General features: G+C 37.6%; 1 protein-coding gene across 1 annotated transcript; it reads right to left on the bottom strand.

Moving 5' to 3' along the window:
- LOC139982370 (GTPase KRas-like) lies at positions 1-27,578 on the bottom strand. The gene is made up of 8 exons (XM_071995122.1): positions 27,358-27,578; positions 25,587-25,635; positions 15,503-15,531; positions 12,945-13,029; positions 11,398-11,540; positions 8,934-9,052; positions 7,671-7,712; positions 1-6,381 (listed from the first exon to the last, which is right to left on the bottom strand). The coding sequence occupies exons 1-8, from the start codon at positions 27,422-27,424 to the stop codon at positions 6,313-6,315; spliced, it is 603 nt and encodes a 200-aa protein (XP_071851223.1). The 5' UTR covers positions 27,425-27,578; the 3' UTR covers positions 1-6,312.

The following is a 27,578-nucleotide window of genomic DNA, read 5'->3' as shown; positions in this document are numbered from 1 at the left end:
TTATGAGATTATTTGACGATTCTTTATTATGGCGTTTACATACACTAAATTATAAAAGGATCAAAAACAAAGATTTTTTTTTACCTATCATAAATGGCCGATAAAATGAAATCTATATACAGTAAATATGACTAGATGATAGTTAGAGAGAGAGAGAGGGAGAGAATAATGCATTTCAAAATCAAAAATTTACTTGAAAATAATGAACAATTGTTGTCATGACCATTTCCAACATGCTGTGATGTTTCATATGAACATTTATAACCTGGCTACAAAAAAAAAATAATAATTAATTAACAAAAATCATAGTTGTGGGGGCATTGATGTTCGAAACTTTATTGACTGTAGCTTATTACAGACTCACACGAACCCTGTCGAGACTGGAAACTTTTTTTCTTTGGATGACTGTGATAATTATAACACTGACAAATGTTTTGTTGCAAACGAATTTCATTTAAAAAGGAAGGATTTTTATGATCAAAATTTGAGAGCATTGTGCTATTATTAAGAGGTCTTTAAATGACCCATGGATCCTATAAACACGATATTCAGTAACCATTACTGTTGACTACAGTTTGAATTAGGGTTAACTGTTATCTCACACTTCTTAACGACAAATTCTCGCATAAGTCATCTATCGTACCAGAAGAAGTGTTCAAATGAGTAATTTTGACTCAATTTTTCAGAACTTCAAAAACTTCCTAGACCTAGTCTGGGCGGGGAAGGGGGGGGGGGCTTTACCATTTCCTTATTTTTTCTAGAATATCTGCTCTCTTCGCAGACTAATGTGTCTCAATATCTGCCCTTCCCAGACTATTCCCTGTCCCCATAAAGTGTGTTGAATCATGCACATATATAATATCTACTACATGAGAGGACATGATCCTTACAGTCCTCACAAACATTGTGTAAACAAGTCCTTCCCATAGCTCCACACTGTACATGGGACAGCATAAGGTAATGTAATGTGTCTCAATATCTGCTCTTCCCAGACTATTCCCTGTCCCCATAAAGTGTGTGGAATCATGCACATATGTAATACCTACATGAGAGGACATGATACTCACAGTCCTCACAAACATTTTGTTAACAAGTCTTTCCAATAGCTACACACTGTACATGGGACAGCATAATGCCATGTATTGTGTCTTCACCATGCATCATACTTTTCCAATAGTTCTGATATAGCCATGTTTAGTATCTAAGTTTTTTTTATTGTAATATCTACAAGGGAATGACGAGTACACTTTGGGTATATATGAACATTATGTAAAAAAAAAAGTTACTTTATGCATGTGATATCATGGGAAGGTAATGTAATGTGTATTCTCCCAAATGTAACGTTAGCCACAGTTCTGTAAGCTACATATGGTAGGACAAACATGCTTAGTGTACACATGAACTGTAGGTAAAACAAAGTCACTTCGTTTATATTTGACATGCAATGTACGTACATACCATACAGATGGTACAGTTACACACATTATGTAACACCTACTTGAGAGGACACGTTTCGCGTCCACAGTAAGTACAAATACTTCTGTAGTTTGACATACATTGTGTGTACAAACAAGTAAACAGGTTACACTACGCAAACGGCAGTTTTTTCCCTGTATGCTTATTGCGTATAGGAAAGGTGGGCCTCTAAGTGACATCAACTAGAGAACATATCGCTGCCCACTTGACGAGATGATAGAGTAATGACCATGTATACTAGTCAAGAAAACCGATAATCTAAAAAAGACTTGAGAAAAAACCTTGAAATTTACATATTCCACTTGATGTTAATACCTATAAAATGTTACCAATTTTTAATAAGCTTAAATTCATAACAATGATTATGAAGTTGGAAAACATATTTTAACGGTAATGAAATTGTACTTATCTGCACAGTTGCAGATGCACTTTTCTTTATGGAAACCGGTTCAGTTTCCATACCAGTAGGCCTACATATTTTGAAGATTACGAAACTCAATGATTCTGTCATTATCGAATGCAAATTCTTACTTTTCATTAAAAATGTCAGACATAGATACGTCCAGCGAGTGGTCTAGCTGGATGAAGGTCAGTGCACCACATTAGGCATCTGGTAACCCATTAGGCATGAATCCTGCAATCTACATGATACATATGGATATGGGGACCAGTCTCTTAGTGCTGGCACCGCACTGTTTTGTACACTATTACCATGCATAGGTTGAGTGACATACCTGTGGGCAGCCATCTTGTATGCTAGGGGACGATACACAAGACATGCATGCACAAAACCCTTCACATAGTACACTCAATGCTATCCTAACATATCTGTCCATATCAATTTTCCTGAACCTATCCATCGTCCTGAGAGAGACATGAATCGCTTAGAAGATAGTGAGTCTGCATAAACTGTGGATACATAGAGACTACACTGTATATAAGGTATACACACAGAGTGGGATGCACTGACATACACCACCTATTTGTACAGTAGGACACTAGCATGCAGCCACTTCCTATCCTGAAAATACTTTACAGTCTGTAACATTTGGGAGACAACAATGCATGGCATATACAAATTGGATACAGAAAGGAAGTTGGGTACACATTAATGTACAGAATGTTAGTTTGAATGTAGTCACTTGTGACAGTACGTGGCACTTACAAACTTCCATAGCTCCGGAGAAAGCAGACGCAGACACATTGCCAATGTGTTACATATGGCAAGGAATAATACACCCAGTTAGGTCAACTATTTCGACACTCTAGTGTCATGTCCTGCTTCATAGCACTCGTATTGTCAGTACGAGCAGTATGAATATCATGTTTATATATCAGATAAAGGTTAGGAACTGTTTGTACTGTCAGTATGAGTGCTTTGAAGCATGATATGGGAGAACAGTATACAGTGGTATTAGCATTAGAATCAGATAAAGGTTAGGAACTGTTCACACTGTCAGCATGAGTGCTTCGAAGCATGATATTGGAGTACACTTTAGAGAGGTATTAGCAATATAATCAGATAAAGGTTAGGAACTGTTTGTACTGTCAACATGAGTGCTTTGAAGCATGATATGGGAGGACAGTTTAGAGAGGTATTAGCATTAGAAAACTGTCACAACTGGCTGTATAGGGTACCGTTACGCAAAATGCTACACAAAATAGGCGACTAGCTATGAATGTGCAAACCAGATGTACCCATTTGTACACTGGAACCATAGTATAATATAAGTGACAATTATTCAGGGCCTGCCACACAATATTTAAAGTAACTAATAAGTCATTTTTTTGTTTTTATCGATTATTGGTAGGAAAAATGTTAATCATACTATATTTATAAATAATAGCTAGAAAATAAATCCCAATGTATATGGCTAAAGTACAATATTCAAATTTATTTAATTTATTCAACCCGAGAGAAAACCGTGGTTTGAATTTTTAAGTGTATGACTATTTTCTTTAGGAAACGCACAATTCACGTTGCACAAATTGGGAGGGATGTGAAAATATTTTTCCATCCGTTGATATGCTTCCATTGTGGAAAAATGCCACAGGTATCAAAGAGATTTTGACTAAAGACACACCTTTTAGAAATAAAATGCAAACTTATTAAAAAAAAGAAAAATTGATCTGCTATGACAATTTTAATACTGGTAATATATTTGTCTTTCAGTGTCACCCACCTTACATTGAGTTTTGTAATAAATATGGAACCATAGCATATCAAAACTGGGACGAATAGGCGGTAATAAGGTTGAGAAATTTTGTGTTTGGAGCGCATGTCTCGTCTGTGTTTCAGTGATGCTTAACCGAAGTAAACGCACTGTTAATTATTACTTAATATTAGAATAATTAACGATGCGCTTTATTGTTGTTCACCTCCTCTAAAACCCACTGATATGCGAAACGTCCAAAAGTCATGGTTGTGGATCCGCCCCCCCCCCACCACCCGTCCTTTTCCCCCTTTCTTTAATCATGTCAATTTTATACATGCATCTCCCCTTGCTGTGGCAAGTCATGCTATAATTCTAAATATCAAGCAACTCTCTCCCTTAACCCCCTCCCCCCCCACCCCCCAACAACCTCAAACTTAATAAAAAATATTCTTCCTTGCTTAAGCCCCCTTCATGTTTATTCATTAACATGAAATGCTGCTTAACAATGCCAGAAAACTACTGTACCTCTCTATTTCACTGATCCGAAAGTACCCCACCACTATATTACCACAGACAATCTTTCGTAATAAAACAAAAATTAGAGTCTATTCGCTCACATCTGAAAGTCACAGCTTACAAATAATTACCTCCCTCCCTCTACCTGATAAAGCTGTAACAGCATACATAACAACTGCTCGATTGTAAGAACAAATAAACCAGTCCTCTCATATCATGCACTATTTTAGAGTTAAAACAGATATACCTGGGTGAGGGAGGAGGGGAGGGGATGATTTAAACTGCTTAGAAGATCATTCTAGGATCAACACACTACAATAAACAGTATACGATGGGAACGGTTCTAAGAGTACAAAACAAATGTGCAAAATAAGTCAAAAACTACTCTAAAGTTTTCATTGCAGAAATATAAGTGCAGGCACTTTGCCAGGATTTCTAGTGACTGACATTTTTATATGCTCCTACTGGAAGCCACCCCATTCTTGGTTCTGGGGAGCCGTGTTTCCCCACTGTTAAGGGGAAACGGGAGGGGCATGACCCACAGGGAAATTGTTAAATTAGGAGCAAATTCCTGAATTCTAGAGATAAATATTTATGCTCCTTGATCTAAATGACCAAAATGTTTTGTAGATTTTTTTTTTTCCTTGTGATCCTTTGTAACAGTTTATGTACAACACAAACATGAACAGGTAGCATGGAAAGCTGTATTACTTTAAGTAAGGAGCCAAAAAAATTGATCTTTGAAAGTAATTTTGTCTGACACCACAACTAGATACCTGGTTATTTCCCTGCACCATGTAACAATAAGGTTTATTTCATTGTACCACCGAAAAATCTTACTTACATTTTTTAATTTTACTTATCGTCGAATAGTCTGCGAATTTAATTGACTTTGTCCATTTCATTACTTACATTTAGATCTTCTATAAAAAATTACAGAGAAAACTGTCACATTAAAAGAGGGGGAGGGGGAGAGGAGGGGAGGGGTGGGGGAGGGGGAAATCAATAGTGCTGAAGCCTACTTGAAGGGGAATTTCCACAGACTCACTAGTTATTTTCCATATAACACTCAAGTATACAAAAAAAAGAGAAAAGTAAAGGAGAAAAAAAGCGGGCAATAATAAGCAATGGGATTTCTTTCAAAACAATTCCATTGTTAAGACAGGCTGTTGATCCGTACAAAAACAAAGACTCATTCTTTCATCAATCGACTCTCCATTCGTCCTCAAAGACCTTCACCAAATTTGTTACCACGCCATGTGTCATTACATAAGCTAAACCCACTGGACAGGAGCACACAGTTAAATGGCAACGTTCAACCTGTCTATCTGTCTGTCTGTCTGTCTATCCTCGATCCTGTCAAAACATTCTCCTGCCATTAGGCACACCGCTCACAGTCCAAAATTGCAAACCTTTCTGAAAAGTTCAAACCATTTTTGTTTTCTTTTTTTTCCCCGAAATATTAACAAATGGCTCCACCCGTTGCCATAGTAGTACCCATCCAGCAAGAATTCCATAGTTTAACTTGGTTACCGCTGCGAACGTCTTTCTTTTCCTTCAAACACACGCACAGATTTATTCCACTGATTGCAAACTCCGCAAGCGAACGAATTAAAAACTTCCTTCCCGGAATGCATCGTTCAGACATTGCACCACTCCAAATCTCCAAGGAACACTAACGAGAAAAACAGAGGATTCCCACGCGGTTTCGTAAAGCAGTCGCTGAAATCACTGCAAGAGGGGGAAGCTTTGGAGATGAATTTAAAGTTTGGTCGATCTCGTGACCGGCATTCATCAGCCCCCCCCCTCTCATGGTCCACGTCCGACAGAAGAAAGCGTACAGGTCAGACGACAAAACGAATCAAAGTTCCGGGAAAACAAAAGAACAAACAAGGAGACGCAACACGCTATATGACAGCGGTTCTTACACCGAATATGTGCGTGACCAGAAAAGGGCAGAAGAAAATGGCTAAAGTAAGAGATTAAATGCTTCACTTTTCTCCATAGTGTTTTTGTGGAGATTTTTTTTTAATTTTTTTTTAGACATGATTGTTGTCTTGGAATTTCACAAAAAAAACTTCTTTTTTCTCTCTCGTTTCTCTGTTCCCCTGCATTTTTTCTCGTTTTCTCTGATATTTTTTGTTTTTTGTTTTTTTGATTTTCATCAAAATATACAACACTTCCTCATTCGCTTCCCGTTTTGTTTCTTGCTACTGGCGTTTCGTCTTTCCTTCTGCAGATAAAAAACGAGAAATGAAGCAAAAACTAATTAGGCATCAGATTAATTAATTAATCGAGTAATTGATCATTTTTGATGTACCCAATTGTTCTACATGTTAATTACGTTTTTAATTGTTGACAATTATACCAAAAACAATTCGCTGGTGCCTGATTGTGCAATTCTCAAAATTGGATTTTATTTGACTCATCATAACTTTTAAGGTCTTGATAGCGCCATTAAATACATATAATGTGCATTAGTAAGGGCTGCTATATTTTGCAACAAAATATATATTAGAAGAACTTGTCAACTTTTTAAATTTCAAAAGGCCTATCAGTCAAAGTGGCTGGCCTACCTAGTTTAACAAACAGACTGATGAGTCAGCAAGTCAGAAGAAACATTAAGATTACCACGAAATATGTATACTCGGTTTGCATCATTAAAATTAAATGATTTAAATGCATTCATGTCAAAATTATGTCTCAGTCAATTCTTTAGCAAGTTTTTGTCAACATTCGAGTGAAATCAGATGAACAAATCTATGGTCAATGGAATGTGTTTAAGGCACATTCAGAAGGCTGACAACTGGTAATGTTTCTACATCGTTTATGCCAAACGCCCCTGTCCACCCCCTCCCCCCTACCCTATCCTCATAGCACTTTGTATTGTGAAGATATGATTTTTTTTATTTCAATTCCTGTTATATTTTAATAAGCCATCTGGCTGGCAACAGCAGTGTTAATGATCTCCTCATGGTCATTCAGCTGACAATAATTTTTTTATTGTTTTTTCTTTGTAATATTGAACTCATATATTCACAGAGGAAAAATAATACCTCTGCAGGAAATAAGCTCATTCTGATGTCGTTCTCAATACGGAAAACATTGACGACTAAAATAAAATCATTCCAAGGTTAAATCAACAAGATTATAATAACAGAGTCAAGGCTTTTGAAAAACATTTGCCCGTTATGAAATCAGAGACTAGTTAACTCTGATCTGCTCAGTGAAGGAAACGGGCATTGAACCAATCAAAAAGGATTAACGTCAACCGACCATTCAATCTAGGCCAATCAGAAAGGCTTTCATTCAACCAACCATTCAAATCTCAAGTTAAAGGAAGCTAATCACAAATGACATCTCCATCCATTCTTTAGCCCGGGGATTTATTAACATGGATGAACTACGGTAAAGGACACAAAGGTATAGCTTTATACATCTATGAATCCAAAAATAATATGAATATGTAATCTTTTTGCTAATTTTTTTCATCAAAGGAGTATTCCAGTGAAGTAAACTTACATCTTTCCTTATCTCTCTTACAAGTGTGTAGAAGGCGTCATCCTGTAGAAAGAGAAAAAAAAAACAGAAAAATTATACAAAGTTCAATGAACTGAGAGTTTCATTTTAATAGATTTGTTCAAATTTATGACATACTTACACATGTTTTCTGTCCATGCCTGTCAATAGGCTGTACACATACAGAACAAAATATTGTATTGTTGTTTACCAAATAAGAAATAAAATTAATAGCCATTTTGGTTGCTGTTCAGTAATATCGCATATTTTCCACCACTACAGTAACATACATGCATATCGACCGCTAGGTAACTTTCCACAGATTTTCCCATTTCTAGTCGTGAAAATATGCAGACTGTTCGCATAGGAATATGTATTCAAATTTTTATAGAAATGGTGGTTGCTATGGAAATCATCGCAGACTTTTGGATGTTAAGCCACAAGTCGACAAGAAATTCATTTTCATATCTATATGACGAAGAGTGGAATTCTGCGATGAATTACTGCTTGTGGTGTTAAAAATATAGCATCCCTAAAAATTGACAACTTAGACCAAGCTAGGAATAGAGGACTTTTATTGAACTTGATTTCGTATGGCGCCCTCATGAAGGCTAGAAAAAAATACTAAATTTTCCACTGTACTATTTGCTATTGTAGCACAAACGTTTATAAGCTACAGTTCCTGAAGTGGAAAAACTCAGCTATCCTGGAACATGGCACAAACAAAATGAAAATGAGCAAAAAAAATGAACAAACACAAACAAAATGTAAATCGATGTAAGAATCCCCTGATGTTTGTTTTATTTTCTTGTTTATATTTTTTTTTCAAATGTTATTCTTTCTTAATTATTTCTGGTGAGGTGACCATCCATCATGATGGTGAATTTGCCAACGTTTCAGGTTCTGATATTTTGCCAGATACTCCGGCCCCCTGGCTGATAGATGCTCACAGCAGATTCTGTAATGAATTGCTGTTTGGGTATGAACAAAACCTCCACAATGCTTAGAAAAGATCACCAGGCTATGAAAGTTTACATTTTTTTTAACTGCTTTAGCGCCTTTTCTTGGTTTGAACAAACCTTGCTGAAATTCCTAAAAAACATATCTTATAGTACTGCCGATATCATACGATTGAACAGGAAGTGAGAAACTCTGCACTCCTGACACATAATGGTACTTTAAAGAGATAACCAGAAGAAGAGAAAGGCTTGGAATGTTTGCTATGGCGCCCTCGTTCTTACAATTACGGCACAAAAAAATACTCACGACTCCCTGTCTTGTCTTCGCTGATGTTTCGATGTAAGGGGTATTGTAACTCTTGGCTAAATTGGCAGCTTGTTTGCTATCCACCGTCCAGGACGGAAGATCAATCTTATTACCTACCACTGGATAGAGACAAAAGAAAAAAGACAAAGGTCTATTGTTAGGAAAGACAAATTTCTATTTCAACAAAGAAATCTTCTTATCTTGGACGAACAATCTGTACCTTTCCACCGTCCAGGACGGAAGATCAATCATATTACCTACCACTGGAAAGAGTCCAAAGAAAAAAGACAAAGGTCTATTGTTAGGAAAGACAAAGATATATTTAAACAATGAAATCTTCTCATCTTGGACGAAAGATCCGTACCTTTCCACCGTCCAGGTTGGCAGATATTGTTACCTACCCCTGGAGGGAGAAAATACAAAGGCCTATTGTCAGGAATGACAACAAATTTGACCTATGAAGTCTTATCTTGGATGAAAAACCCTAAGCTTGAAGAAATCTGGTTGCCTGTTTGAACGGTAGATTCGGAAAGAAGAGGAAGTGGGCGGTGCCCATGAAGTAGGCCGTGCCCATAAAGTAGGCCGTGCCCATAAAGTAGGCCGTGCCCATGAAGAGGGCGGTGCCCATGAAGTGGGGGCACAGTGCTTAAACATTCCAATCAAGTAGTTTAGGTAGATAAGAAAGTGCATATGTTGACTGGGAGACAGGTAAGCGAAGTACACTCTTAAAAAGATGGGAACTGATATAAGGAAAGGCAAATCTTTATAAACATGAACACTCAGTGAATACCACTTTAAAGGTACTTTCTACTGGGATGATCCATTCAGAAAACCCATTAAAAATATTCATAGTCCATTATAAATTGTCATAGTCCATTATAAATATTCATGACCATTTGAATTGTTCATGACCTGTTAAAAGTGTTCGTTTATATACTTTGGTTTATTTGTGTACCTTTGTTGACTTTTTAGGGAGGCTGGGAAGGGCGAGGGGGGCATTTGGTTCTGTTAGACAATAACATGTGAGATTTTCCTTGGCAGGGTTTACCATAAAGTTTGAAACTGGCAAAGTGCTGTTAAATGTGAGTCTGGTATTATTGTTCTTGTTTCTCCCAAAGAAAAAGGGGCAAAATATCCTTGTGACACAGGATGTGATGCGCTGCAATAACTTGACCTTTGACATCTGGCTTTTGTGTTGTTATGGGCTGACAGGAAGCATGGTGTGATCTGTTTTGCACATTTGAGAAATGTATAATAGTCAAAAAAGGCATTTTTTTTTCAGATAAAGAAGAAATAGATTTTGAAAGAAAGAAAGAAGTGAAAAAGGGAGAAACTTTAGAAATGACACTCATGTTAGAACATTTAACAAATAACTCAAAAGGCTATTGAGCAACCATCATTGTACCTGTGGTATACTAGCCAATTCCACATGAAAATATAGAAGAAAAGCTCTATGTGGTGTTGGTCAGCCATCTCCAACAATTTTATTATCCCAACAGAGAATTTCATTGCTCAGAAACAAAAAAGAATATAAAGTAAAAAAAAAATCTAAGATTGGAATTTGGTTGGACAGGAACATCCTACTAGAACATTCCACAACACTTAGGGGACTGTCTCTTAGGTGTTCCGAAATATACCTGCTTTGATTCTTGATGAGAGACAAACGCATCTGCCTCCTCGCGTGTTAACTGATTACCGGGTCGATCTGGACACAGTATTTAAGCAGGGTTTCCCTAACTTTATCCCCAACGAACCCCCTGTGGATGTCAGAGTTGTCCACGAACCCCCAACTATTCGAGACACGATCTGAGTCATTATTATACCATAATACGCATAACAGTGCTTCGTAAAAGAGCAAGTTCATATTGTAATGAAAAAAAACAAGAGATGAACAAATATTTATTTGGAAACTTCAAGATCAGATCACGAATTGTATCACGCATCGATCACCCATCACACACAATGAGACGGATGCTCCTGTTTTCTATCACATGCAAGGTACGGTACTACTATGGCAACATATGCGTATGGAATCCGAAAAGAGTTTGTCGAACGGTACGACTTGTGTACATTACTAAATTATATGATATCAGATTTTAGTTCAACAAAAAGTACTCTAGTTTTGACTTTCAAAAACGTCTCACGTCTGGGACGACTCATGCACCCCCTGTGGGTTCATGCACCCCAGTGAGGGACCCCTGCTGTAAAGCCATAGTGCAGAGGTTATGAGGAGACAGGTGACGAGGGAGGAAGTGAAGTTAATTCATCAATGCCAATCCAGTTTTGGGTAATTCATACTTTAAAGGATTTGGTCAAAATAAAAAAAATTAAAAAATCTGTTTTACGAGTTGGTTTTTGCATTCTGTTGCAAAATTTAACCTCCAGAAGCTTTTAAGGACGTTTAAGGATGTTTCGGTCCTTTCCCACCTTATTTGCATACATATGAATTATTCATGAGACTTACAGACCATGGGGACTTCATCTGCATCTTTCACCCTCTTGATCTGCTCTCTGTAAGAGTTGACGTCTTCGAATGACTTGTCGTTGTTCACTGCAAACACACACAGGAAACCTTCCCCAGTCCTCATGTACTGGTCTCGCATTGCACTGTGGGTAGAAACACAGATGATGAGATTCACTTACAGATTCCCGTTCTCCTATGGCATGTCAGATGATGATGAGTAACAGCAAGCAACTCCCTCACTCATAAACTAACATATGGTTAGTCACTCATTTCATACAGTGACAGCAATCGTAGGATGCTTTCATAATGTGACAGCAAGCAAACGACTCATTCATAAACTAACAGGTACCAATCCCTCACTCATTAACAGCTAGTGAGTCACTCAATTCATAAAGTGACAGCAATCGAATGAAGCATTCATAAAGTGACAGCAACTGAATCACTCGGTCATAAAGTAACAGCGATCACAGATCACTCTGCCATAGTGACAGCAATCGGATCACTCATTCTTCAGTGACTGCAATTGAATGATGTATTCAGAAAGTGACAGCAACTGAATCATTTGGTCATAAAGTAACAGCAATCAGATCAAACATTCAATAAAGTAACAGCAAGCAAACTATTGTGCCTATTCATAATAAAGTAACAGCAATGGAATCACTCACTCATATAGCAACAGCAATGGAATCACTCACTCATATAGTAACAGCAAGCGAGAACAGGAAGTGATTTAGACAAACTGTATGACTATAATCAGTTTTGTAATGAGTCAAGCTAAGAGTTGCTACTATATAAAGTAACAATACTTTAACAAAACGTGCTTAACATGAAAGGCATTAGAGATACATGAACTCATTCTTTTAGGAAGTCTTTGTCTCGAGTAACTCATTAATAAGGTAAACAGCAAGCAAGAAGTGAAAATGGTACCCATAATCCATGATGGTATGGAAACGAGGGCAAAGTGGGCAGTGACCCTGAAAGCGGGTAGTTCAGGGCGCAAGACTAAAATGTTGCTCATGTTTAGGTACGTCCGTTTGGTGGTTGGGAGAGTGCAAAATGTTGATTGGTGATGGGCAGGAGGCAAGAGCAAAGTAAACATGACAGTCATTCATGTGGAGGTATGTGATAGAGCACTCAGGACTACTAAGTTGTAAGGAACACTCCGTGCTCTCAATGTGAAGTAATGGTAACAACTTTATCTAACAAATTACAAGTTTAGCCTCATTCTGATAAACTGTCAGGTTATTTAAATATTTCCAATTTAATGGTGCGCATGGGATATCTTTGGCCAGGAGACCTATTTTGCTATTTCAGGCGGTGGATGAGGTATTGGAGATCCCCCATCCTTCCCACAATCCCCCACCCCTCCCACAATCCCCTCCCCCCATCCCTTCCCAATTCAACCCTCCATATCCAATACCTGTATTCCTCTTGACCTGCTGTATCTAGAATATCTAGCAGACACGTCTATCCCCAACCCCTCCCCCACCCCCCTCCCACAATCCCCTCCCCCATCCCTTCCCAATTCAGCCCTCCATATCCAATACCTGTATTCTTCTTGACCTGCTGTATCTAGAATATCTAGCAGACACGTCTCTCCGTCGATAACTACTTGCTTTCTGTAAGAATCCTCTGCAAAGAAATGACAAAAGTGAAAGAAAAAGTGATTAGGTAAACAACACTAGGCCCTTTCTGCACATAGGCTAGGTAGATAAAGTGCTACTGTAAGTAGTATGGAGACAGGTAAGTATCGTCGTTCGTAAATATTTGATACTCCAGAGTTCCACACTGTACAAGGGTTGACTTCCTTGCCTGTGAATTATCTCCCGCTCACAAGGTTTCACTTGAAATTTGAGAGACCAACAAGCCCATACAGTTACCATGGTACCAGGGCGGTTCTAATGAGTCACCCAGTGAGTATTTATAACAAACCCACACATCTGTAAACCATCAAACCCTCAATTAATATCCATAAACCCAACCATAATTTGCTGCCAAAATTTCACCAATTTATTTTCAGTATACCCCCCTCCTGCCTGGTTTGGTATGGAGGCCAAGTCAGTCAGTCAGTCAGTCAGTCAGTCAGTCAGTCAGTCAGTCAGTCAGTCAGTCAGTCAGTGAGTCAGCCAGTCAGTCAGTCAGTGAGTCAGTTGGTCGGTCGGTCGGTCAGTCAGTCAGTCAGTCACTCAGTCGGTCAGTCACTCAGTCAGTCCATTAGTCAGTCAGTCAGTCCGTCAGTGAGTCAGTCAGTGAGTCAGTCAGTCAGTCATTCCGTCAGTCAGTCAGTCAGTCAATCAATCAATCAGTCACTCAGTCAATCAGTCGTGTTTGTGTTACGCCATGAATAATTTTAGCAACATTGTGACCATTTTGTATCTGACTTAGTTTGTATTAGCCATTTTGATATCCAGCCCTATTTAGCCCTATTCCACTGATTGTACTGCGGGATCCAGATAACGAGCACAAGGTTCAGCGACTGTGCCCATTTCTACTGTACATACATAGCTGCACACAGTTTGACTTTATACAGCCCAGAATGTAATGTGAGTCTATGCTACTGGATATCGTATTTGCTTTAGGGGTGACAAGAATTTTGATTACCAAGATAAAACAACTTTTATCAAACAATCCAAGGGAAGATCAAATATATTTTGAGTATACACAACAATATGAAAAAGGTTATATACGTCGGTAAATCCACAACGGGGGGGGGGGAAGAACCCCATAGTGTACTGTATTGAAAGCAGGCAAAAAGCATATTGACATTCCAACAAAATAACAGAACTGTATGCAAACAAACAATCCGGGATACATTCCAGTTAAATGTGGAAAAGATTTTCTTTGAAATAAAAAACAGGCTCTTCAAACATTGTGCACAGTTTACTTGGAATGGTATGAGTCCTGTAAAGTACTTACTGTAATTGTAATAAAATTTTATTTGTGATAAGAAACCACAGACTTCTATCGGTATGCTTCTTCGTCCAACAAAATGCAACTGTGAGTTTGCGAGGGGTAATGTCTCAACTACGAATGTGGCTGAACATGTGGTTTGGTTCCTTAACTTCCTTGTATCAAATTCCACTGCTCAGCTACGTACAGTACATAAATATGCACACCTTGGACACAGCACATTATTTAAACAGTTACATACCGTAAAAGCCTGTAATAGAGACTTATGTTGCCTACATCCATTCAGAGCATTACACATTTGCCCAATGGTCCCATTTAGTTGTCCGGCTGTCCGTTGTCTGTCTGTCTTAAATGTGTCCAATGTTGTCATCTTAGTTCAACCTCTATCCATAGAAAAGATTGCTAGTTCCGAGTAAGCTACCCACACACACTGTACGTTCAATTTTATTCCAAGATTGGGAAAAAACTAGAATACTTGGGTACAGTTCCGTACGAATAACGATCAGGAAAGTCCAGACAAAAAAACGCACGATGCTGGCACTTTGGATGGCAGAATGAGAAGGAAGGGCAGGGAGGGAGGAGCCGGTCATAGAGGGCGCACAGTGTTAGAAGGGTAACTGGTTCATTCTAGGCACGGTAGGAGGGTGCTAAGGTTGTGAGGAGACAGGTAAGCGAGGAGCGAAGTAAATTGCTAGTTTCGATAATTATAATTATAGTAGTCAATAATTATAGCAGCAGCCTCAATATGTGACAAATAACTCAATAATTGGTATAAACCATGTGGGTTCAATTTTGCACATGGTCTGTTTCTTCCAGACATACAAGAGTTAGCATTTTACCACATATGTGCAGAAAGATGGGGTCAAGGCAAAATGGATGATAATTTGTATCATCTTATCATAATAATAATAAATGAACTTATAAAGCCCTAAAATCTACGAAGTATTCAATAGCGCTGTACAACCCTAATAGAACGCCAACTTGAAAAAATGAGTCTTCAACAAGACTTGAACTGACTAAGAGTGGGAGAACTCCGCACAGATATGGGCAGACCATTTCAGAGCTTGGGCCCGGCTGATGGAAAGGTACAGTCGCCATAGGTTTTCAGTTTAGTCCTGGGAACAGTGAGAGTGAGTGTATTGCTAGAACGCAAGGTATATAACGATTATTGACCTTCTCAGTATAGGATACTTACCTATTGTAGGATCGTATTCGTCCACAAAGCTGAAGAGAGAGACAGAGAGAGAGAGAGAGAGACGAGATGAGAATGAGCATTAATTATAAAACCAAGGTGCGTGGAGGAGTCGAAGACAGTCCAACTATAAGAGAAACAAAATTGATTTGATACTTTTGACCAATTTACTAACCAAACAAACATCATCCAAGATTTAAATAAACTCACTAACCACGTGGGAAGCAAAATCGGCGACCCTGGCAGCCTTATTTGATGAAATTACATTGTTTAATTACATTTAGTTTAATATTTCGTAGTAAAAGAACAAACATAATACATCAGTTGATATTTTCACCTTCCATATGTTTTTGAATAATCGGTATGACATAACTGGTATTCCACGTAATTGTTACAGATTCCGATTACGTTCCGATTATGCAATAATTGGACCGATTGCGATTCAGTTAATCGTTTGAACACTATAACTAAAGTATTGGCCCCAAATTAAAGAAGGCTAAAAAATTGCTGATATTTATCAAAAGGGTCTTTCCTGGTGATTCTGTACCTCCATATAATTTCCAGATGTTGAAGATCAATTTTTTTTTAATAATTAACTAATTAATTAATTTGTCAATTAACAATGTATGTTTTCAACATCTGGAAATGTTTTGTTTTATAATAAAACAATTAAATGTTTCAGTGACGAAAGACTACGTTACAGTAGCATGGAACGTAAGTGAAAAGCTTACAAAATTGTCTTACTGACATAAATGAAACTTTAACTTCATTAAATAGCAACAAAGGGCTTTTCTTAGTGTTTGAAGTTTCCGACAAATAAAGCTCACAAAAGTATAAAATATTTAAAATAAGGAAAACGTTGAATTTATAAACCACTACAGTAGCTGATAAACTTCACAAGTTTTGAAAAAATAAAACCAAAGCATAATTGCTTCTTTTGATTTTGAGTACGTTTCTTGTATCTACTATAAAAGCTTTTAAAAGTTGGTATTAAAAATGACTGTCTATACAGCTAAAGGAAGTTAATTAATATGCAAATACAGCACTTTAATTCTGTACTGTTCTTTTGTTGTACTACGTAAGATTGTACAATACAGTACTGTGGTTATAACACAGGGCTGTCACTGTCCAGTAAACATAGGAATTTCTCTCCATTGTACATTTCGGGTGAATTAGCTTTTGGTTCCCATTTTACGCTTCACCGTGCATTGTTGTGGAAGCTTGGAGGTACTGTACGGTGCAGCGATTCAATATAGTAGATTCTTCATCAATTGTTACTGAACTGTGCACATATTAAACAATTGATATCGTTAAACACACATCTTTTACTCTGCATACCAGAGAGTACAGTATTGTAAAGCCAGACTGGCATATACGACAGGTTGGTGTATACAGCTGATGATCACGATGTCACGGTGAGTTCAAGCTTGACGTTTTAAGGCGAAGAATGTACGGAAACAATAAGCAGTAGTTAGTACTCCTACTCAGCCAACAAAACAGGATTCAAACAAGGTCCCTGTAACCAGTATATATTCTGATCCTCTACATTCCTTGTGAGCACGTTCTGGTTTAGGGGGACCAACGTTCCAGAACTTGGGTGTGCACAGCCGTACCTGTTTTGTTCTCAAAAGTAGAGGAATGGGGCTTCCTTTGGTTATAGTTATGAATTTTTTGAAACTAATAATGTACAGTACAATTAATTGACATTGACACTGCCTGTCATGTTCAGTAACTTACATGAGCACTGTGGAATGGACTGGGGGGAGGGGGAGGGGAAAGAGGCACTGTAGTCGTCTGCATGGGGGCGGGGGCACATACCCCATCCCAGCTTTGCTAGAAGCCTGGTAAGAGCAGTATAATAGTGATTCACACTGTATGCTGCCTGACATGAATCTACAGATAATGGGCCCAAACACAACTGTAACAAGTGACCCCCAATTACATAGAAAACCAACACTGTTAATGTTTGCCTCAAATGTTACTCAGGTTGATTATGTATGTGGACAGTACTGTATTACTATCCAAGTAATTATACAGTGCAGATCATATTTAAACAGTAATACTACTTTACAGTGCAGATCATACTGTACTGCACTACAGTAATGTTACTGTTCAGGGCCAGTGAGTGCAGATTGATACTACACTACAGTAATGTTAGTGTACAGTACTATAGTAATACTATTGTACAACTGGTGCAAAACATACACTGTGCTGTACTGCAGTAATACTACAGTGCAGATTGATACTGCACTACACTACAGTAATGTTACTGTACTGTACTGCAGTAATACTACTGTATAATGCAAATCATACACTGTGCTGTACTACAGTAATACTACAGTGCAGATTGATACTGAACTACACTACAGTAATGTTACTGTACTGTACTGCAGTAATACTACTGTATAATGCAAATCATACACTGTGCTGTACTACAGTAATACTACAGTGCAGATCATATTGTTACTGTTCATATTGTACAGTACAAACATGAATGTGTTACCGAACATACAGTACAATACCCTAGAGCTATAGTTCAAGTATTAGGACAATGTATTTTATACTACTTAAGGGTTACTATGAGGTACTGTTTGTATAGCACATTAAATATAGTACTGTACATTGCACTGTAAATGTACTTGTAATTGGACATTATACTAATCTCTACTAGACGTACAGTGTACATTACATATAACAGCTGCACTGTACCTAGATCATTACGCTACTACATAGTATACTGTACGGTGTGCTACATGTACTGTACCATCCATGTAAATAGTAGGATCAAAGTTTTGCTCCAAAATGTGTTAAATAGAATTGGCTGCAGTCTCTGTATGTGTCAACAACAGCAACAGAGGTCAAACGTAAAGTGCTTTAGGGTCATCCAGGGTCAAGTGAGGTCTTGCAAATTCTCATACTATTCTATCTTACATGCCTACTGTCCATACTGTACAGTACAGTGTCTAGAACACAACCCAAGACAAACTGTGTACAGTATATACACATATCTGTATAACTGTAGATTTGGCACAAACTTTTAGAAAAGTTATCTCATGTCTGCAAAGTTGCTTCACCGATCTTATTCAGATTGCATGTGACAGGCTCTTCCTGACAAACACTGCTGTCCAAATACGTACATGTGCATATGTATCGGTTATGTATAATTTATTGAATGAGACAGGGTGGTGTTAATTCACTCTGTTGTACAACACAATAAACATGTTGACTTTGTGTGTAGGGAAGTTAAGAAAGTTCTACAGAACTTTGGACAGTTTTCTAAGGCACAATGTGTGTTATACATACATACATAAGTTCAAAATGTGCAGCTGGTTCGTAGATTCATTGAAATAGAATACTTGGACTAATATTTAGATCCAAGTGCTGTTAATTTTGAAATTATGGGGAAAAAATGATCATTGAATTGATTCGTACATGTTTTCATTCAGTGTACACTTCCTAAACAACTGGCATTGGTAGAACTGCATCATGATATAACTGTACTGTGTGTCTAACTGTCACTATCATCAAGGCACTTGTAAACAACACACAGTACTATCAACTTCAGTGCCTGGTATTATTGTATTATTGTATACAGTAACAGTACAAGTATAATTAGCAAGAGTATGAGTACAACAGTAAGAGTCTGAGTATAAATAGCATATGAGTAAAACAGTGCGAATATGAGTAAAACAGTGAGAGTAAGAGTAAAACAGTGATGATATGAGTACAACACTGAGAGTATGAGTACAACAGTATGTGTACAACAGTAAAAGTATGAGTACAACTTGGAACTTCCCTTGGGTAATGAGTATCTGCAGGTTTACATTAGATTGTCTAAGCATGAGTACTTTGTACTAGGTGTCTATAGTATACCAACTGTAAATTCTAAATTGCTCGAGTACAAGCATATGAGTACAACTCCATGAGGCCAAAGATGAAGACCAGGCAGAGGACAGGCAGCAGATCTAGCAATTTATATGAGTAGGAGTACAGTATGAACTCAATGCAACAAGTCTACTGAACAGTTTAATGATTAATGTTCAGTACGTAAGTAGAGTATGAACTAAAGTCTGCCAAAAATTAATAACATTTGTTCAACAGTACTAGAGAACAGAGCATGCATCAACTACGCGTGAGACACTCGATCTATACTAACTCAACCGTGCACACTTTGTAATGGATAGCTGTGGGTTATTAACCGAGAGGTGTTCTGTGCCATACTATAAACCGGATATCTGTGATAATGTACAGTACACGCTTCCTTATCTACTGTACTGTGCCCTGGCAGTTACCACACATGTGTATGTATGTTCTGTACCCATGTCATGTATTGGCACCTGTCTTAATGACTGTTATTATCAGTGCTGTGTTTCCTGTGACACCTACTGGACTTCCCATGGACAGTCTGTGTCGCCCACTCTCCCTTCCTTCAAGATGATCATCCATTGTGACAATGCCTGTGTACAGGTCCATACACTTATTGAACTTACAGCTTACATCATTTGCCAAGTGGATTTTTTTCCTACAATCATTATTAAAGATTACTATAAAAGGCAATGCATTTAAAAAGAAACGCAAAAAGAAACGTGTAATGCGGGTAATCTGACCTAGTTTGGAATGAGGTGTAACAAGTATGTTAGACACCACCATCGATCCCAGAAAATACACACATCTTACTACCGTCGGTAATTAGACACTAGTGTACAGTCATTACATATAGCTGGGGTCAATCACAGCACAGTGTACAAACGTTACAGTGATGGACATCTCAGGTCCAGCTAAAGATAACAAGGTACCACGTTTCATTACTGTCTGCATTTTGTAAGGATAAGAAGAAAACTTCACTTGCAAGCAAGGGAATGTTAACTTTTTTTGAGCGTGGTTTGGGGCAAGTCTTCAATTGCCTTTAATCCCACTATTCATGCATGTACAGTTCTGTTGCTGTATAGGTACTGTACTTTGCTGCTCACTTACCTGTCGCTACTGTATACTGTACAGTACGTACATAAGGATGTGAGCATAACACTACTACATGTATACAGTACAGTACAGTATGTACGTACTGTACTGTACTGTACATAGAGTACTATCAGGATACATGTGAACATACTGTACTGTAACAGTACTACATGTATGTATGTACAGTACAGTATGTATGTGCTGTACATACTATACATACTGTACATACTGTATACATGTACATACTATCAAGATACATGTGAACATACTGTACTGTAACAGTACTACATGTATGTATATATACAGTATACATGTATTGTACATACTGTACTGTACTGTACTGTACATACTGTATGTATACATGTACATACTATCAGGACATGTGCATAACAGTACTACAAGTATACAGTATGTACAGTACAGTATACAACATGTTGTGCAGCCTCTTTAACCTATACTGTGATTATAAGTTGACCTTGCAGTGCAGTCAATAATTGTTTCCTTACAGTGCGGAACATGTCAAGGTAACCATGACCAAATGTTGCACTGTAATGATTAGAGTACAATAGTAACCTCAGACATCTATGGAGCTACTGGACACATGGTATTAATAGTACTGTGTCATGTGAGTTACCATTGCAATGAACCTATAACAGGATGTAACCACAATGGTACCAGAACATACTGCACATGTATATATACCACTGTACTGAGTTGAATACTGTTATTTATTTATTTTATTTTTTTAACCTAAGACATGGAGCTACTGTATACACAGTAAGTACTGTGTATACTACCAGTACAATTATAGATCCATGTACAATTGTACCAAACCTCCAGTGGGTAAGGATTTTTTAAGCATTTCGTAGAACTCTGGTCAAGACACACTTAACTGTTCACAGGTATACCACAATGTGGAAATTCAGGAATTAGAAACATTAAAAATTTGTTTGATTTATTATTTTTTTCATTTGGCACAAATTCTAGAGAATAGTCGTCGTGTAAATATATATCCTTTTTTCGGATGTTTTAAGCACTTTTCTGCATCACAGATAAAATAGCCGTTATTTTTAAGAGATCCTTCCTGTGTACATTTTTTTACAGGACTCCAGGGAGTAATTTCGGCTCTGAATTTAAATTTTTGTGGCTATTAAATGTTAGTTCCTGTGAGACACAGATATATACACAAAGATATTAGCAGTTCTGTTTTAAAGCAAGATGCCCTTGATTTTGCATACATGTACAGTACAGTACATGTTTTTCGTTATCATGCTATATATATACCTGATAAATTATTCCCTGTGAGTGCAGTACTACTACGTACAGTAGTGCAATGATGAATATAACATTCATGTGACACTATCTAGGTACTTTGTGGGTTTGGTTTCCCTTTTCGAGGAATAACAAAGATATCTACATAAAAGGAAGTCATATTGAAAGATTTAACAGTACATGCACAGCCTCAACGACTGACAAACTTATTCTTTCTTTAACATTTAAGGAACTGGGCTTTCGCAGGGCTACCACAAATTGTGAGCCGTAACTCCGGGTAACCGGACATTATCTCTACACATTAAAGCAGGCTGCTGCAACTGTCAATGGATTGAAGCAACATTGAGTTACTACAGGTGGAGATTTCCGTGCATACAAAATTTTGCCATATTGTAGACAGAGCTCTCTGTGTCTGAAGGTCCTGGACTAACTTCCATGAATAGTTTAAATTATGCAACTTCTGGCTATTAATAGTAAATGTAACAACACGTATGGAATCTTTGACAGGCCATCAGTACATGTTCACTCCAAACTGTTAATCGAAAAAGCATTATACTGCCTCCCTCAAAATCTTTCTCCTGCCTATCTCCTCTCTCCCTACTCTCTCATCCCTCCCTACTCTCTATCCCCTCTCTCATCCCTCCCATCTCTCATCCCTTCCTCCTCACTGAGACATGTATACAAGCAGTCAAACCCACTTTTTTTGTGTGTCTGGTAATCACTAGAAGGGGGGGGGGGAGGGAGGTCAGAACTCAGAACCTTCCAGGAGAAACACTTTTCCAAAACCTGAAAATTTTTTAATCAAAGCCTGAGCTTAAGTAAATGGACATTGGTCTAGCTAGTGCCTAGACTGTACATTAAAAGCAGGTCACCAGTCCAGAATTACAAGTTTGCAATCTACAATTAAACACACAAAGCAATGCAGGCCCCCATCTAACATCTTTATTTCTCCTTACCAGACACTTTGAACCAGCCTGGCAAAGTTTAAGTTATAACATTCCTATGGTCTACTTGTTTTATATCTTGAGCCTGGATATTACCTAGTTCCAAGCAGGTTTTAATCTCTGCCAAAAACAGGTTCACAGGAAATGTGGAATATATTTTATGGCCCTGTGTGGGTCAATTACTGTCAAGTTTTAGCAGTAATTATGTGTTTAGGTCAAAATGGGGGCATTAACCCCTTCATTACTGTGAACACACAAGTATGGTACTTTGAGCTCTGTCTATTAGTACTGTGAGTTTATCATCTTACAACTGATTAGCTAACCTCATAAAATAGGTTTTCCTTTTTTCTTTTTTTTTTCTTGCTTAATAATTTTCACAATTCGGAGACCAGACCAATAAAACTTCCAAGCCAAATAATGTACACAATGGTATGTACTGTAGGTGACTCCTACTGTATATATATGTAGTTACACAGAAATGAAATGGGACTTGTTTTGGGTTTTTTTTTTTTCTTATTTCTCTCTCTTTCCCCCCCCCCCACCCCCCTTGAGCACTCTTCCGGGTGAATATGTGCGCATTATAAATCAACATTATTATTATTATTATTATTATGATTAAGATGCATGGCGACAATCCCCACAAAAATTTTCATGTTACAAATTTTGCAAAAATGTCAGCAGTAAACTTGTAATAATGTTCATAACACAGGAAATATTACTATGAAGATGACATTGACAGGCAGTTGGACTCAACACCATTATGGCCATAGATGCTCTCGAAGCTTGTGTTACAGAATATTTTTATATTAATATTTAAGCTGCATTAATTTTACTCTTCATATTCATTTTTTAAGGGTTTTGTCATTTTGTTGTCATTGTAAAGGGCTCTTGAACATGCTTAAGCATGAAAAGAGCGCCATATAAATTTGTTATATTATAATAATAACATCTTTCATCCCTTCCTCATCCAGACAGAATCCTTCCTGCTTGTCCAGTTAATTCATCCCATCCCCCATCCCCCAACCCCCACCTCCATTCTCCCACCACCTCCCCATGCTCCCACATGTACATATCAACATGTACGGCACTATCACAACACATACACTGGTACAGTGCAAGGTTTGTATACAATGCTTGTAAAATCTGATGCATGATATAAAACCACAGAAATGACCACAGCAGTCACTCCAGTGTACAGAACAAAGCACATCAATAGGTTGACAGAACGCCTACACAAAAGATAAAAGGTACACAAGTTCAGCTGTTGTCCAAATAACTCTCTTCCTGTTTTGACCATACTGTTTTGGTGTGGGGGAGGGGTGAGGTGGTGGGAGGGTAAATTGCCCTTTGTCTTCTTTGTTTTTGTTTTTCAATCTTACCATTACTCCAATCAGCATTTCCTGGAAATTTGGACACTGGTGTACAAGCAGGTCCAGACCAAGCAGTGAAACTACAGTAGTTTGATTAGGCTGTGTACATATACATAATATGTATGCATTTAACACTGAGCAAGTCCTTTGCTTTCATTTGCAGAGATTTGGATAGAGGATTTTAAGATAGAAACAATTGCCCTTTATAGCTAGCTTCGGCCATCATGATGATGAAACTTACTCTTCATACTATTATTTTACAAAAAAATTTCAACCTTCAATTTTTTTCCCCCTAAAGCAGGTCTAAAATTAGAGGACACATTATAACATAATTTGTTTGTAATTGTTCACATTATATTAAGGAAACATTTTCAAGTTTCATAGAAACTTCATATTCTAGAATTTATGACATACTTTGAAACAAGGTCAACCTTTGTCATTTCTGTCAATGGCCATCGCTTCTTTATTCAATTGTTCTAGATTTATTTTGATGCAACATTGTTTTTGGTATTCAAGGCGGATTTTCCGATATGTTACAGGTGTTAACTAAGAATGCAACTTACAGTAATTACAAACTATCCAACTAGGATAATTTAGTATGTTAAAGACTCAATGTGGACACTGATCTATGTCTCTCGAGTGTGGGATGAAATTTTTGGATCACGCGCATTTGCATAGTTTAAATCTGGCTGAATACATTATTCTGAAACAAACTTCTCAACAGGAATCTTTTGAAGTACTGACAATTTCCCGGCTCTCTTGATCATGTACTGTATGTAGGTACTGCTTACTGTAGATGAATGAATTCTTATTTTGCAAACAGCTCGTTATGAACCTCAAACCGGCAGCTGTCATGTTGTATGCATATACAGTAGATCTACAGTACTGTTTGGGTGTACATAACAATAGATGCTGTATGGTTGTACGTCCTGAGAAGAACAGTAGCACCAACAAGGGAAGGGTGAGGGGGGGTGAGGGGTTGTGAGGTAGGAGATGTATGTGTTTCTTAATTATACAGATTACAGTTCATCTGTTGTTACGTCTCAAGACAAAGAAACTCATCAAATTTGTTTCCCTTCTTCATATAAAACTGTAAAAACTACAAACATAATAAGGAGAATTATAAATATTAACTTTTGCATAACAGGGGCGGATCTAGTAGGGTGAAGTGGAACACACACCACCTACCTTTCAACTTCACACAAACACATATACATACACACATACAAAGTAGTTTATAGCCTAATCGTACGTTTAGATCAAATTATAGACCTACTGTTACTATAGTCTAAATATGCCTCAGCAGGCACCCTTTGATACCTTACATTCAATTCCGGCCCCCCCCCAACCCCCATAGACGGCAGTTTGCCTCATTAACCCTGTGTCACACGCCCTCCTTTCGAAAAAATCCTGCAATTTCATCTGCCTAAAGGCTACAATGATAATCTTACAAGGCAAATGCTAATATTTGCCATTTTAACCATTTTAATTGAGGTTTCAACATTTAATTGTACATTTATTAACAACATGTGGTTTACTCACTGGTTCTGTATCAGTTGAATTGTAAGGGCGCTCTTCCCGACACCTCCAGCTGGAAGAAAGTGACAAAAATATCGGCTGGAGTGACCATATACAGATAACAAAAATGCTAGATATGCAGAGATAGCCACAGTTTCCAAAAATTACAACATACTTTCCACCATTTTCATTTTTGCATGTTATTTATCACTTTGAGGCACTCTCAATCGCTCTCAAGGTAACTACCGTTACCAATTCTAACAGACACACGGCAACCTTCATCAAATTTTGGTAGTACTAGCAACTTCTCTTAGCACATCCTCTCAGTGAACTGACCAAGGAAATGAACAGAAGCTATAGTGATATTGCACAGAAGGACAAGCTCTCATGCAAAGGAACTACAAGATTCTGGGGAAGAAAACACTTTTACTGTACTATAACACCAGTGATGGGTACTCAGCCTACAAACCACAGACTGCAAAATTTCAGTTCATCACAAGTTTATTTGAGGTCATATTCTTGTAGGCTCAATAAACTGAGTTGGATTACTACGTAGATCCAAATTGTTTCTGATGGGTTTCTAACAGGAAATAACATCTAGTCTTCACATTTTGTCTAGCAAATTTTGAGGTTTGAAGAAAATATAATACTGGAAATACTACCGTCCTGTGCATAAAATAACTGATATAAACCTTTGCAAACTTTTGTACCAATTTGGCCCCATTTTGCATAGAGCATTTTTGTGTGCAATTCCAAATGAATTAATCTTGAACACTCAATATGATTTCTGTAAGAGGTTGTGAGAACCTGTGTAGGGATCATTTATCCAGTATCGCATTGAAAATGCTATGCAAATTGATTGATTACAAATCCATTGATAGCAATTCTTTACACAGAAACTATATAGTATATTATACAAGACAAAATTCAGAACCTTCTGAACTGTTACACAGAGGTTGAACACTAAATTATAACCTACTATGGACATAGTAAGTCTAGAAAAGGTTGCTAAACTTTATGATCCAAACTGTATTTTGGTCATGGTTAAACAAGCACTTGTTTCTTTTTAACAAAACTTGGATTCCTACCATTCACAACACTGGACAATAACAGGTCTTCAGAAACATCTGCATAATTTTAATAGCATAGCCTGACTGAAAAATTATAAGCTTAGGCCTGTTGAATTTCCAGCCAGCTATACTGTAGTCTAGGCATATTTCTAATTGATATGGCTTTGTACTCAATGTCTTGGCAATGTTTGTTTTCTTATTGCAAACATTTAATTAAATGCTATTGTAGACTAGAATATGTCAGATTCTTAAAAATACTGCAAGTTGTACGATGTAGCTGATTGGTAGGCTAATGCCTAATGTGTTAAGAGAATAGACCCAATCAAGCTTGTAACTGATAATTATCAAAGGCAAACCTAACTGCAAGACTGATATGGTGAGTGATATCACTTTGGCATACATACTAGTATTAGTATCTAGCCTCATTCTAGGCTAGTGTTAACTCTTTACAGTAATTTGTAATGCAATTCAGTACACCCACAGTATTGGTGTATCAGTTACAGCAGGTGAAATACACTGCTTTGCATGTTTCTGATCTAGTAAAGGGCAACAACTGCGACTACAGTATTAAACTTAACTTGTTTATATCTCAGTACTGGGCCCTTAACAACAGTAATGACTAATCAACATGGTGAAAGTCCACCAATTCTAAGCTAACCTAGCCTAGGCTAATGTTACAGCCAATGTTAGGCTAGCTTCAGTATGAAAAAGAAACGATAGTTTACCTCCTACTACAACGAGTTTATACTCTGTCATGGTGGTAACGTCAGCTGTTTTCTGACTTCTTCTCATAAATTCTTGAGCGACGATCAAAGTTGTACTTCACGTGGTGCGCAAACTGGGCTACATGAAGAAAGAAATTATTGTGCCCCTTTGTGTATAAGCTCCAGTGGAAAGGGTTGACTCATTGGTGTGTCACTTAGCCTACATTTGTACACACGGTACT

The sequence above is a fragment of the Apostichopus japonicus genome, chromosome 16, assembly GCF_037975245.1.
Source record: "Apostichopus japonicus isolate 1M-3 chromosome 16, ASM3797524v1, whole genome shotgun sequence".
Taxonomy (NCBI): Eukaryota; Metazoa; Echinodermata; class Holothuroidea; order Aspidochirotida; family Stichopodidae; genus Apostichopus; species Apostichopus japonicus.
This window is presented reverse-complemented; position numbering and strand designations above follow the sequence as displayed.